Here is a 12,976-nt window from a genome sequence, read left to right as displayed (position 1 = left end):
TCGCTGCAGCTACCCTACTGATGCTTCTTTCAAATTAAAGAGAGAATTAAAATTTTAATGACAAGTTTTCACGGGGTCTGATGATGGCAGAGAGTCTGGGGGAGGGGGTCCAGCAGCAGCCAGAGTGACAGCCAGAGACAGAGGCAGGCCTGGAGAAGTCTGACGTTCTGGAGAGAAATGGGTAGTAAAGACGGAAGTGAGAGCATGAACTTGCTTCAGATGGTGAGAGGGCTTTGCCATGGACAGAGTCAGTGAGCCCACTGGTGAGTGACTGTGGACAGTTGGGTAAGGAGGAAGTTGGCCAGGAGCTTCTTATAGACACTAGCATGTCTTCTGTGTGGGGGGAATATTGTGTTTTGAGCTGTGACAATCTGCTGTGTTATGTTTTTACCAGTTAATGAAAGGAAGGAAAACAGCACACAGTCTCTGGTTGAAGTCAGCCAAGAGAACAATTGCACTGAAGACCATCCCCAGGAAGCCGCAGGACAGCACCGTCTAGCGAAGGCCTGTTCAGGTTTCTTTGGCAGTGACCGCAGTAGTAGGGTAGACATCATAGACATCAGGAGAATGCCTGTGTTTTCAGGAAGAGCAAATAAGAAATCCATGAGTTGAGAGGCTTTTTAATTCACTACTGCTTTTCAGATCCCAATTCAAAATTAATTCAGTGGAGTAGATGAAACCCATCTGTTTGACTTTAGCAGAAGCAAAAGCTTGGATGATTTTCCTTTTGACTCCTTAGAAATATTAGTCACTTTAGACCTAGTTCTTATTCGGTTTGTTTGAGTCTAACTGTAGCAGATGTAAGAAAAATGGGGGGGGGGGGTAATACTACATAGTTCCTGAGGACCTATTATACATGTCAGTGTCCTCATGCAAGATTGATTCCTGTCAGTGGGTTATGGGCCCAGTGGGCCTGACAATCTGCTCCAGTGGCACTCAGCCTGCAGGAGACACAGTGGGAACAGAGTGTCTCTATTTCAGGCCACAGACACCACCCGGGAGCCATCTTTTCCCATGAGGCTTGAGTAGCTGGTTGGTCCACCACTATCAGGCTGATGGACTGCCTCACCAGCTGCAGCCTGCCGACGTACACTACATGTTTCAAGTCCCCCGAAGGTTGTCCTGTAGGCTTTTCGTTTCTGTAGTTTATTTTTATTAGCATATATTCCTGTTCACAGCACTGGGTTTTCATAAAGACAGCCTTTTCTGACTACTGGGTAGCTCCACAGCATCATGTTGTATCCTAAAATCATAAACGAACACTGTGGAGCCTACAGGGATAAGGCCCTAAAATAAAGGGAACTATAGGACATGTGTTCGAACAAGCAAAACAAAACAAACTCAAAATCATCAAATGGGAAAGAACTTGAAAGAGATGAATTTAAGCACACCACTTAGGGAGGAGCTGAAACTTGGTACTGAATTTATCGATGAAAGGAAGCATCAATTGATGACATCACAAAGCAGCCCCTCTATGTGAGTATGAAGACTGTTTGCCTTTGCAGTTCACAAATGGAAGAGGAAACAACATCTGTCTCACAACCAATCTGTCCTTCCTCTCAGGCCCTACCATGATTCTTTCTTCTAGTGTTGGTCTCAAACGCTGGAGATGATAGAAGATTTTTGTGCCAACTTGAATGCTTAAATTAGTAGATTTTGATTACATTGTGTTTTCTGTATATATAAGTCTCACCAGCTCTGGGACAGGAGAGTCCATGGTGGTAGACTGCTAACTTCTGAAGATAAGATGTGAGGAGATTGTTCCCCTGGAGTCTTTGAGTCTCCAACAACTACTTTCCTTGTTATGTATGTATGTATGTATGTATGTATGTATGTATGTATGTATTCATTCATTCATTTATTCATTTATTTATTTATTTATTTATTTATTTAGAGACAGGGTCTCATTATGTAGTCTTGAATAGCCTGGAACTTGCTATGAAGACCAGGCTAATGTCAAACTCCCAGACAACCACCTGCCTCTGTCTCCCAAGTGTTGGGATTAAAGGTGTGCACCACCACATCCATCCCTCTGAGGCAGTTTATAGAAGGAATGATTTATTTGGGGCTCACAGTTCCAGAGGGATCTGCATTCATTACAGTCATGGAAAGAAACAGGGCAGTGCAATAGGCAGGCGTGGGACTAGAGCTGGAAGCTGAGAGCTGAGGGCTCACGCCCTGAACCAAAAACAGGAAACAGAAAGAGTGAATTGGGCATGTGGCTTTTGAGACCTCAGAGTTGTCCTCCAATGATGTACTTCCTCCAGGAAGTCTACACCTCCTAAGCCTCCCCAAGCAGTGATACCAACTAGGGACCAGGTATTGAAATGTCTGAGGATATGGGGGACATCTCAAACCAGCACAAATGCTAAGAACAATCATTTAAGGGATCAGTTTTATGTATTGTCTTCTTTGCCCATAGCAATAATCCTCTGAGATTCTAATGACAAATCTATCACCATTTTATTGATTAGAAGATGGAGGCTGGAAATGCTATAACTTTGTCCTTGAGCATGAAAATCAAAAGAAAGATAGAGGGGACCCTGGGGTCTTCCTGTGTCTTCCTCTCTTCTCATCACACTTTGGAACACTTTGCCTGTGGGCACTGGGAATTTAAAAATATGTATTATGCTGAACTGGGCTTCTTACTAATTAGTCAGAATGGAAAAGGATCTTCCAACTGTTACATTAGCAACATGGGAATACAAATTAGTTTTGAATGGATGTGTCACAACTGGAAGAAGTGTCTTCCCATAGAAAATCTGCAGAAGGGCAGATGAAGCAGTTCTGCAGATAGAGGCATCTGCCACCAAGCCTGGTGTCCTAAGTTCTAGCCCTGGGGCTCACATGGTGAGTGGAGAGAATGGACTCCTAAAAGCTGTCCTCTGACCTCCACTAGCACACTATGACATGTGCGTGCCTACTGCCCCCTCCCATATCAATAAGAATGTAAAAAAAAATAATAATAAGTGAAGAAAATCCCCAGGAAACTAGTAATGTCATCAGCTAAGCTGAATCCTGAAGTAGAAACATGCAGGCCTTAGAGTGCAGACTTGTGGATTTAGGGAATGGCTTTTGCTGGGTTTCAGGGATATGACACCCTGTCTTCAGGGACACTGAACTCCTGCTGGCCTCTGACTACTGATGCCGCCTCAGTGAGGTTGCCGATGGACCACTCTGAAGAAGGTGTCAAGATGCCCGAGAGTGCCAGAGGCCTGTGTGGATGAGTAAAGCAGGAAATGCACCATTAGTGTAAAAGCATAATAAATTAGGAGACACTCGGTGGTGAATGCAGTCACTCGGCTGAGGGAACTTTTGTTTCAAAAGAAAAATATGGAGGTCCAGTATCTGGTTTTGATAACAGTAAGCCTTTCAGCAGAAGAAGGCCTTCTATGTCATACTTAGACTTCTAGAGCTGAGTCGGCCCCTTCCTGGACTCTACCCTGTGCATGTATATTTTTGCTAACAGACAGCATATATTGTCACTGGAGTGTTTTTTATTAGAATATAAAATGAGAAAAAGAGCATTTTGTCACTGACAGTGTTTCCTCTGTTTTTAACATTCAAAGCAGCCTTTTCTGTATATGTTAAATATCAGTTGTAGTTAAATGGCTTTGTAAAGTGGTTTTATAACCCAGGAGAAAATGTAAGATTATACATTTGTTGATGATTTCACCAAAAGTTAAGAACCAAGAGTTACTATTTGGCTTATGAAGAACTAGGAAATTTTGGCATGGCAGAAATCATTTTCCTGGCAAGTGGAATCCTGTCCTTAAGTCGGCCCACTTGTCTGTAGCCATATACTTGGGTTGTTCTAGGATATGATAGTATGTTTCTATCTAGATGCCCCATTCTTTAACAAGAAGCCCAGAGCCCCAAATTAAACTGAGACTCCATTCTGTGAGGAAAGAGTGCTGCCCTGAAGACATTGCCTCTCAGAACTGCATGAGGAGGGCATGGTAGCTAACACCCGTCATCCCAGCACTCGGGAGGCTAAGGCACAAGGGTTGCTGCAAGCTTGAGGCCAGCCTGGGCTACAGAATGAGACTCTGTCAAAGGAGGGAGGGAGGGGAGGGAGGGAGGGAGGGAGAGAGAGAGAGAGAGAGGGAGAGAGAGAGAGAGAAAGAAAGAAAGGAAGGAAGGAAAGAAAAAGAGAAAGGAAAGCTGCTGTGGAGACCCAGATGTGGGGTTCTATTGGTGGAATTATTAAGGCCACTCCACGTAGTTAAAAGGGAGGTTTATTTTGTGGGGTAACTTACAAATGAAGGGGTAGGTTGTAGGGTCTGGCAAAGGTATAGTGCAGTCGGGCGGTGTTCTCTGGAGAACTCTGCTCGGTCTACCTCCAGCGTCCAGGGTCCCGGAACCAAGAGAGCGACCTCCTCTTGCTCCTCGGTCTTCTGCTCCCTCCTCTGCCCCGCCTTGTGGGCGTGATCATTACTGAAGCCTCAATGGGGGTTGGAACTTCCAGGCCAATGCTGGGATGGCTATCCACTACAGGGTTCTCTTGATTTAAACCTGGTTTGAACCCTCACCATGCTCAGAACCACAGCAGGGCCAGAGTTGAAAATCTACACCCTACACCCGGTGGCTTGGCTCATCTGAGAGATTTGTTATTACTGGGAAACAAAACTGAACTGAGAGAACTGTCCAGCCATGTAACTAAGCCTCATCCTCCTAGACCTTCATTGCCTGGACTAAACCATTGGATTTTCTCCATGTCTCAGTTTACCTTCTTGGTGAAATGTAGAAGTTTGTTACACCAGTGTTTTCTGGTGTCCTTTAGCTATTGAACTTTTCTTTCTTGCCTTCACTTTTTTCTTTCTCTCTCCTTTGAAAATGATGAAATTGTGAGGGAGTTCCATGTAGAGGATAGAAATTCGGAAGTAGAAGCTGGAGGACCACTCATGTCAGTGCTCACAGTGGTCCCTGTGAATCTGCACAGCTTGTGATTCTGTGCAGGATAGTTTGAGGCTGCCTCAAATGATCATCAAAGCATAAGAATTCAAAACATTAAAACATTGCAGAGTTCCAAGCACCTGCAGCTTATGAATGCGGCGATCCAGGCCAGCACCATGTGGCTTCAGAATCCTGTTGGAACTTGTGCACACTGCATTGCTCTAGAGATGTGACTTCTAAGCTGGGCACAGTAGTGGGTCCCTATGGTTCCAGTACAACGGAGCCTGAGACAGGAGGATTATGAATTCAAAGTTATCCAGATACACAGTGGAGACCCTACCTGAAAAAAAAAATTCTTTTTTTGTTTCCAAGCATTTATGAAAAGGACAATTTTGGGTTCTCCCCAAAGCTTCTAGTCACCTGTCTCCAGACAGTATTAAAATATCCCGAAACAGTGAGAGGACATGAAATTAAATATACTCAGCCTTCTGTGCTCTAACTCCCAATGGAGTTTGACCCTGGAGAAGAGTAAGTGTAGTCTTGAGGAGAAAGGGAAATGATTCTCCCCTTTCTGAACTCAGCCAAGCTTGCAGATGAGGGTAGGGAAGGCCTGTAGATTTCTATAATTGGCCTAGGTGGGCCAGATTTAAATTCTACAGATAATAGCTGGGAACTGAGCAGGCTCAGTTAAAAATTATTTTTAAGTCTATATGCTTTCATTTGCTAATGAATATTCTGCCTGCCTTCCTCTTTTCATACAAAGTCTGTTATTCTTCTGTGACTGCAAGGTGTGTTCTAATTGAACAAAACTCCAGTCTCCTGCTCACATTGACTATTGGAATTACAAGGGCCCACCAGATGTGCTCGGATCCTGTGCAAACATACTGAGGCTCCTGGCCTGAAAAGGAAAGAAAGAAAGAAAGAAAGAAAGAAAGAAAGGAAAGAAAGGAAAGAAAGGAAAGAAAGGAAAGAAAGGAAAGAAAGGAAAGAAAGGAAAGAAAGGAAAGAAAGAAAGAAAGAAAGCATGTTTTTCACATTCTTACTGGCAAAGCTCTTGGGCCTATAGAGAAGTACTTTATGTATCAGGGATTAACTACTGAGCCAGGAAATGCATCTTAACTACTGACTGTCTAATTTTTTTCTGTGGTCAAATGAAGCTTTCCCATTCTGGTCAGCAGTGCTGGGGCAGAGCATTTGTGGGTCCTGAAGGTCTTGTTCGAGAGCAAATCAACTGTGAATTCTGAGGAAACTAAAACTATTTCCTAGAAAGAATGTGGCTAATTCATGCTTTGATTCCCTCCTGGTGTGGTGTGTGCTTTATGGGCAACTGGGCCAGGCAGGCCATAATGGAGGGAATATATTTTCACTGGAGTGGTTTTCAACTAAAGAGCCAAAGCCTACCGTCATTCACCCTGTTTGTGTTTTAATATGAGCCAGCGTCCGTTTCAAATCCTCATGGCTGAGGTTTACTGTACAGTGGTTCCACGGTAGTATGTAAAATGGCTATTAAGCACTGCAGCTGTAAGTCACTCAGAGAGCCACATAACGTTTTTACTGGCCTGTTGTGTTCTGTGTTCCTCTTCTAGGATATCAATAACAAGAGTAACGGCTGACATTTCTCTTGCTAAGAGGTCTGTCCTCAACAATCCTAGCAAGAGAGCAATAATCGAACGTTCAAACACCAGATCCAGCTTAGGTAAGATGTTTCCATGGAGGCATGAGGTGTATGTGTGGGGAATGTCTTGTCCTGCTTGGGCACTGTCCTGCATGGAGAAGTGTTGAATATCTGTAGAGAAAGCCAGCCAAAGAAGAGGGGCAGAGTCCTATAGCAGCCAGATGCTTACCCCCCCCCCCCCCCCCTCAGTTTTAGTCTGTTAGCTAAACGGCCGTCTGGTGAGAAAAGACCTTCTCAAGTTCTACTATTCGGTTGCTACTGAACCCTGGGAAACTACCCATTTCCTCTTCCCCAAATGTGACAATAAGGTTTCTGTTATAACTGACACATGGCTGACATGAAACAAAAGGAGATGTTTAGAAGGGCAAGGTAATGATATTCTTGTGTGGCCAACTGGTATACCCTGGAAACATCACACCTTTCATTAGAAACGGTGACCACCATGATGAACATGCAGGGAACTTAAACCTGTCTTTTTTGGGTGCTTTTTGGAAAACATGTTAAAATCCTCCTATAGGGAGAATAAAAAGATTGTAGGTGCATTAGGATGTGATTACAAGTGAGTCACTCTGGGAAATGTTGCCTTGAGCCCATGAGAAAAAAATAATAACAGTTTTGGAAGCTGAGTGAGAGTATGCATACCTGTAATTCCAGCACATGGGAAGTGGAGTCAAGATGATCAGAGGTTCAAGGCCAGCCTGAACTACGTAAGACCTTGTCTCAAAAGCAAACCAACACAGGGGTATCACCAGTCCCAAAGATGCTGGAGCTCTCCAGTCTAGTGGCAAAGAGTGCTCATTAAGGGCTCCCAGCAACAGAGTCTATGATTGTTTCAACTTTGCTTGCCTGTAACAGATTTATGAAGAAACTTCCATTAGAACCCCTCTGAGAACCTGTCTGGGTAGCCAAGATTGTTGGTTTTCTCAAAGAAAGTGAGCTAGGTAGATGAAAATGCCCTTGCCTTCCTTGTGCCTATAATTTACTTATTACACTCTATATATGTATTCTCTAAACACTGGGCTCACCCCGCTGTGTAATCTGGCCTTCAGCAGATCTCCCCAAGCTCTACTGCTGCTTATGCAGCGGTGCCACTGCCCAAGGGCTTTGTGTTGTTTCTGCAGTGGTTATGAACCAACATATCAGCTCATTGCTGGTGCAGAGTAAACAAAACCCAGGTATTTCTGAGCTATTTGGACCGAGACTTAGAGTGCATTTGTGGGTTCTGGTCCTGGGGCAGTCCAGTTTGTATTGATGCCTTTTTGTTCCTCCAGAGAAATACTAATTGTTATTTTACATTAGTTTATAATAATATGTGAGACTTGAAACTATGATATGAGCTTATTTGGCTGTGGCTCTGCCTAGCAGCTCCTTTAAAACTGAGGCAGGCTAATAAAAGCACACATGGAGGACCTACCCCACCTTCCTTTAGTAAAAACTGACTTTATTTCTCAAATGCCCTTCTTGAGAAAAATTTCTATTTAAATGGTTTCTGACATCCTAGAAAAAATGATTTTTTTTTTTATTATTAACAAATGTAGACTATTCTTTCATAAGAATTTGGGAAGGATCTCCTCATATAGATAACCTGAAAATTGGCCACTGGAGAAAAATCAATGTGGAACCTTTCAGGACATTGGTGTTTGAGAATATGACAGTGATATGTGTTTTGACTCCTTAAATTCATATTTCTTAAAGAAGATTTTTATTTATTTATGTGTGTGTGTATGTGTGTGCCACATATCCAGGGGTGCTGAGAAGGCCAGAAAGGTTGTCTTGTCCCCTGGTGCTGGTGGTTATGAGCTGTCTAATGTGGGTGCTGGGACCGAGCTTGGTCCTCTGGAAGAGCAGCAAGTGCTCTTAATGCTTGGCCATCCCTCTGTCCCCCACATTCAGGCTTTTTAATGTAGATTATGCATTAAATGTCAGAAATTCTGTAAGAAATGGGAAAGTTTTGCTTTTATGCTAAGTCTTCCCTTTAGTAGAATCTAATTCAGATTTTGGGCATGACCCACTACATCAGGCAATTCATAAAGTATATAAAGGATTTTTTTTTTGAGACACTGTCAATACAGAATGCAGTCTGGGCTGAAACTCTCTGTGTTTCCCAGGATCCTTCTGCCTCAGTATCCCAAGTACATGGCCAACTTAAAGATCTTCTATATTTCAGAAAAACGTGTAGTTTGGTCATGTGTTTACACACACACACACACACACACACACACACACACACACACACACAGAGAGAGAGAGAGAGAGAGAGAGAGAGAGAGAGAGAGAGAGAGAAGTGCTTGTAAGCCATGCACAGTAGCACACACCTGTCTGTCATCAGGACTTGGGATGTGGAAGCAAGGGGCTCACAGCCAGCTTGGGCTACATAGCAAGGCTTTGTCCCAGAGTAAATTGACATAGCTGGACTGCTTCAGACACTTGAAAAGAACCAGCATTTTTATCTGACCAATTTAGAAGATTCAGATTTGGGTCATCTGACTATTGCATCTAGCCAGCTAGGTTTGAGTCAAGACGCATTGCAGCATTTTAATATGATCAGCTCCCTCCTTCTCCCCCTCCCCCTTCTCTCTCTCTCTCTCTCTCTCTCTGTGTTATACTTATGGTAAATATACCTTAGATAACTTCTTCACCAGCTCTAAAGCTTAAATTCAGCTAGCCTTGGTTGTCTGAGGACACGCATAACAATTAGCGAGGATATAAAAATGTGTATAACAATCAAATCAATACAGTTGTCAGGTGGTTTTTTTTTTTTCTTCTTCCAAAAAACGTGGTCTACAGAATGATAAAATATAAGTTATTGATAGAAATACTTCAGTGTCACTTTCAGTCTCTCTAATGTGTTTGCTAAATGTCATTCTTGTTAAAAGCAACCCCCAAATGGAAAAACCATCGCTATATAAATTGCTCCATGCTAGGCTGGGTGTACGAAGCAAACAAAGAGAGCTGATTCAAGTTCTTCTACCAATTGTGTTTTATATGCTCAGTATTATCTTTAGAAAATATTTTTAAAAGAATAGACATTGTGTAGTGCTCACCTTTAATCCCAGCACTTGGGAGCCAGAGCCAGGCAGATCTCTGTAAGTTAGAAGCTAGCCTGTTGACATAAGTTCCAGGCCAGCCAGGGCTACATACTAGACTATGTCTCAAAACAAAAAACCCAACAACAAACAAGATTTTATTAGATGTATTTATGAAAGTTCAAAGCACTTTGTTCTGCAGTATGGACACATACATCTTAAAGCGTATACTATTTCGTTTTACTATAAATAATAATTATTGAGACTAACAGTACCTGCCATTATTGTTTCCCATTTTAGCGGAAGTACAAAGTGAAATTGAAAGAATTTTTGAATTGGCAAGATCTTTGCAGTTGGTTGTCCTTGATGCAGACACCATCAATCACCCAGCACAGCTCATAAAGACGTCCTTAGCCCCCATCATCGTTCATGTGAAAGTCTCATCTCCAAAGGTAATTGCTGCATTCCCGTTTATGGGTCTAGAAACTTACTTCTTGAGGTTCTCTCACTCTGCCCTTTTAGTTTGTGGGCAGAAGAATGTCTCGAGAGTCAGTTAATGAATGCATTTTAAAACAGTACTCAACTTCTAGGGATTTGAGGGTAGCTGAGAATAATACCACATCTCTTCAAGAAGCTCATGTCTGCAGCCAGAGATGATAATATACAAACAGGAGCACAAGGAAGGAAAAGAAAAAGTGGACCCTGGCCTTTTGTAGGCTGTATATTCCCCCTTGGCAGATTTCCTGTGCATTATTGATTCTTGAATCCCTTAGAGTCTCTGCCCAGTCGAGAGAGGGAGTACATAGTTCAGAAGGAGATCTTATGTAAGGTAAAAGATCACTGTGCACACATCACTTAGAAATGCTGCTGGCCTTGTCATTTGTGCACAGCTGGCTTCTTTGAGGATATAGTTCTTTCTTGGTTAAGCACAATTGGTCACAGATGCTACCAGAGTGACAAGAACCGGGGGAGGTGGTCCAGACCGCACTCTTGATTTTGATGTCTTTTATTCTTTAAATTACTGCCTTAGTTTCCAGTCTCTCTGGGTGTGTGCACACTTGTGCTGGCACAGCCTCTGTGTGGAGGTCAGAGGACAACTTGTAAGTTCTCTCCTTCCACCATGTGGACTCTGAGGCTTGAACTCAGGTCACCAGGCTTGGTAGCATCCACCTTTACCCATTGAGCCTTCTCACTGTCCTCCCTTTGGTTTTTACATAGTGATGGGTCTTAAAAAACTAAATATGAAATAGATACCCATGAGAGGCAACAGCTTTTTTAAAGATTTATTTATGTGTTTTACATCCCAGACTGCAGTTTCCCCTCCCATCCCCTCTCCTCCCCTCCCCTCTGTACCCCGCCTCAATCCACTGAGAGGAATTCTCCTTAATAGTTCCTTTCCATTGGCTCCTAGAGGCAAACTCAAGTCCCCACCCAAACAGTGGTTTCCTTCTGTGGTTAGAGAAAAGCCTACAGAAGCTGTGGCTTGTTCTACTTCCCAAGCTGTCAGCATCTTGGAGGGACTGTTCCTATACAGTAACAGTGGGAATCCCAAGCCCTGCCAGTTAATTCTGGGGTGTGAACAGAACAGACTGACATTGCCTCAACCACTGGAAGTGTCCTTGACTCCAGCTGCTGGGGTTCCAAGCATCCTCTGTAGTGAGGCTGAGGTCACCCCCACTTCAGCTACCCCATTGCTGTGGTGTCTGGAAATGCAGGGTCAGGGGCTTGCATGGACCTGTGCACTAAGGTATCAGAATTTCATAAAGTAGCACTGTTGACGTGGAGAGGGCCGTTTCAACCTGAACAGAAATAATGAAAGAGGAAGCATATGGCTAAATGCAGTTATAGCTGTGAGCAAAGGCATAGATATAGACTGTTTTAGGTGTAGCAATGTTCCAATACAAATGTTTTACATAGGTTTCCAATCCTGAAACAGTTTGATTAATATAAAATTAAACCAAATATTTTGTTAATTATTGAAAAAGATGACATAAGCTAAAGAAAAAGATCCTAGTGTGTTTGATTTTCTTTCAACTTGTTAACATTGACTCAGGTTCCTGTCATCCTCTGTCAGGTTTTACAGCGGCTGATTAAGTCCAGAGGAAAGTCTCAAAGCAAACACTTGAATGTTCAACTCGTGGCCGCCGATAAGCTGGCCCAGTGCCCACCGGTAAGTCAAGTCTTTTCTGTGTTAATTATTGATGACTAGTTACAAGACAGGGGTCTTCCTTTCAATATTAGCTTGGTGGCTTTTCTTCTACAGCAGTAGTTCCCAACCTAGGGGTTGTGAGCCCTCTGTGGGTCAAATGACCCTTTCTTTTTTTTTTTTTTTTTTTTTTTTCCCCAGAGCTGAAGACCAAACCCAGGGCCTTGCACTTGCTAGGCAAGCGCTCTACCACTGAGCTAAATCCCCAACCCCTCAAATGACCCTTTCATAGGGGTCGCCTAAGACCATGGGCAAATGCAGATATTTACATTACAATTCCTAACAGTTGGAAAAGTATAGTTATGAAGTAGCAATGAAAATAATGTTATGGTTGAGGGTCACCACAGCATGAGGAACTGTATTAAAGGGTTGCAGTAGTAGGAAGCTTGAGAGCCACTGCTACAGACATGGTGGTGATGGTGAGTGGTATCTTGGAGCGAGCTGCTGTTGTTACATTGGGTGGGTTCAGGCTTCCAGGATAGGATGGTGTCTGCCTTGGCATGCGAAGTGAACCTAGAGTCTCAAACCTGCTCTTCTTCCTACTCCCTTGATTACCTTGCCAGCACCCAGGCGCCATATCCGGTCATGGAACACTTCTAAGGAAAGAGCAAAGCAAAATATGCCAGTTTGGCTTTCTTTTAGCTTTTCTGCTAGAAGATTCTGGTGGACACAAGAGTGTAATGTTGAAGGTCAAAACTGGATTGCATTTAGAGGGTCTCTATGTTTATAACAGATGAAGGGACCAATGTTGGGGAGTGAAAAACTGTATGCCGCCTGGTGCCATTGCTAGAAAATACCTGCAGGGTTAGAAGGCACATGTGACAGGGTGGGCTGGGCTGGGAAAGGTGGCTGTCATCGTAGACAGTCAGGCAGTGATAGTCAGTCATGTCTGTGCTGGCTCAATTGACTGATGACTTCTGTGCCCAGGTTTCTCTAAAAGAAATAACATCTCCTTGGTTGGTCCACTAGATTTTTAAAAAATATTTATTTTGTATGCTTATGTTATGTTAAATATGTATTAAATATGTTGTAATATTACATATTTATATTTATGCTCTGTCAAAGTATAAACTCAAGTACTTGGAGAGGTGACACAACATGGCTGTTCAAAGCACAGATGAGCTATATAAACCTGAGCAAGATGCCTGCTGCATAGGGTTAGGGTAAAAAAAA

General features: G+C 43.0%; 1 protein-coding gene across 5 annotated transcripts in view; it reads left to right on the top strand.

The window, feature by feature from the left end:
• Positions 1 to 12,976, top strand: part of Cacnb4 (calcium voltage-gated channel auxiliary subunit beta 4) — a 262,761-nt gene that overhangs the window by 231,474 nt on the left and 18,311 nt on the right. For all 5 annotated transcript variants that reach the window (XM_036186494.1, XM_036186495.1, XM_036186496.1 and 2 more), the window contains 3 exons: positions 6,483 to 6,592; positions 9,898 to 10,049; positions 11,672 to 11,767. In XM_036186494.1, coding sequence (XP_036042387.1) covers positions 6,483 to 6,592; positions 9,898 to 10,049; positions 11,672 to 11,767 — 358 coding nt within the window. The remainder of the gene's footprint in view (positions 1 to 6,482; positions 6,593 to 9,897; positions 10,050 to 11,671; positions 11,768 to 12,976) is intronic.

The sequence above is a fragment of the Onychomys torridus genome, chromosome 4, assembly GCF_903995425.1.
Source record: "Onychomys torridus chromosome 4, mOncTor1.1, whole genome shotgun sequence".
Lineage (NCBI taxonomy): Eukaryota > Metazoa > Chordata > Mammalia > Rodentia > Cricetidae > Onychomys > Onychomys torridus.
The sequence above is the reverse complement of the archived record's forward strand: the minus strand, read 5'-3'. Positions and strand labels throughout refer to the sequence as shown.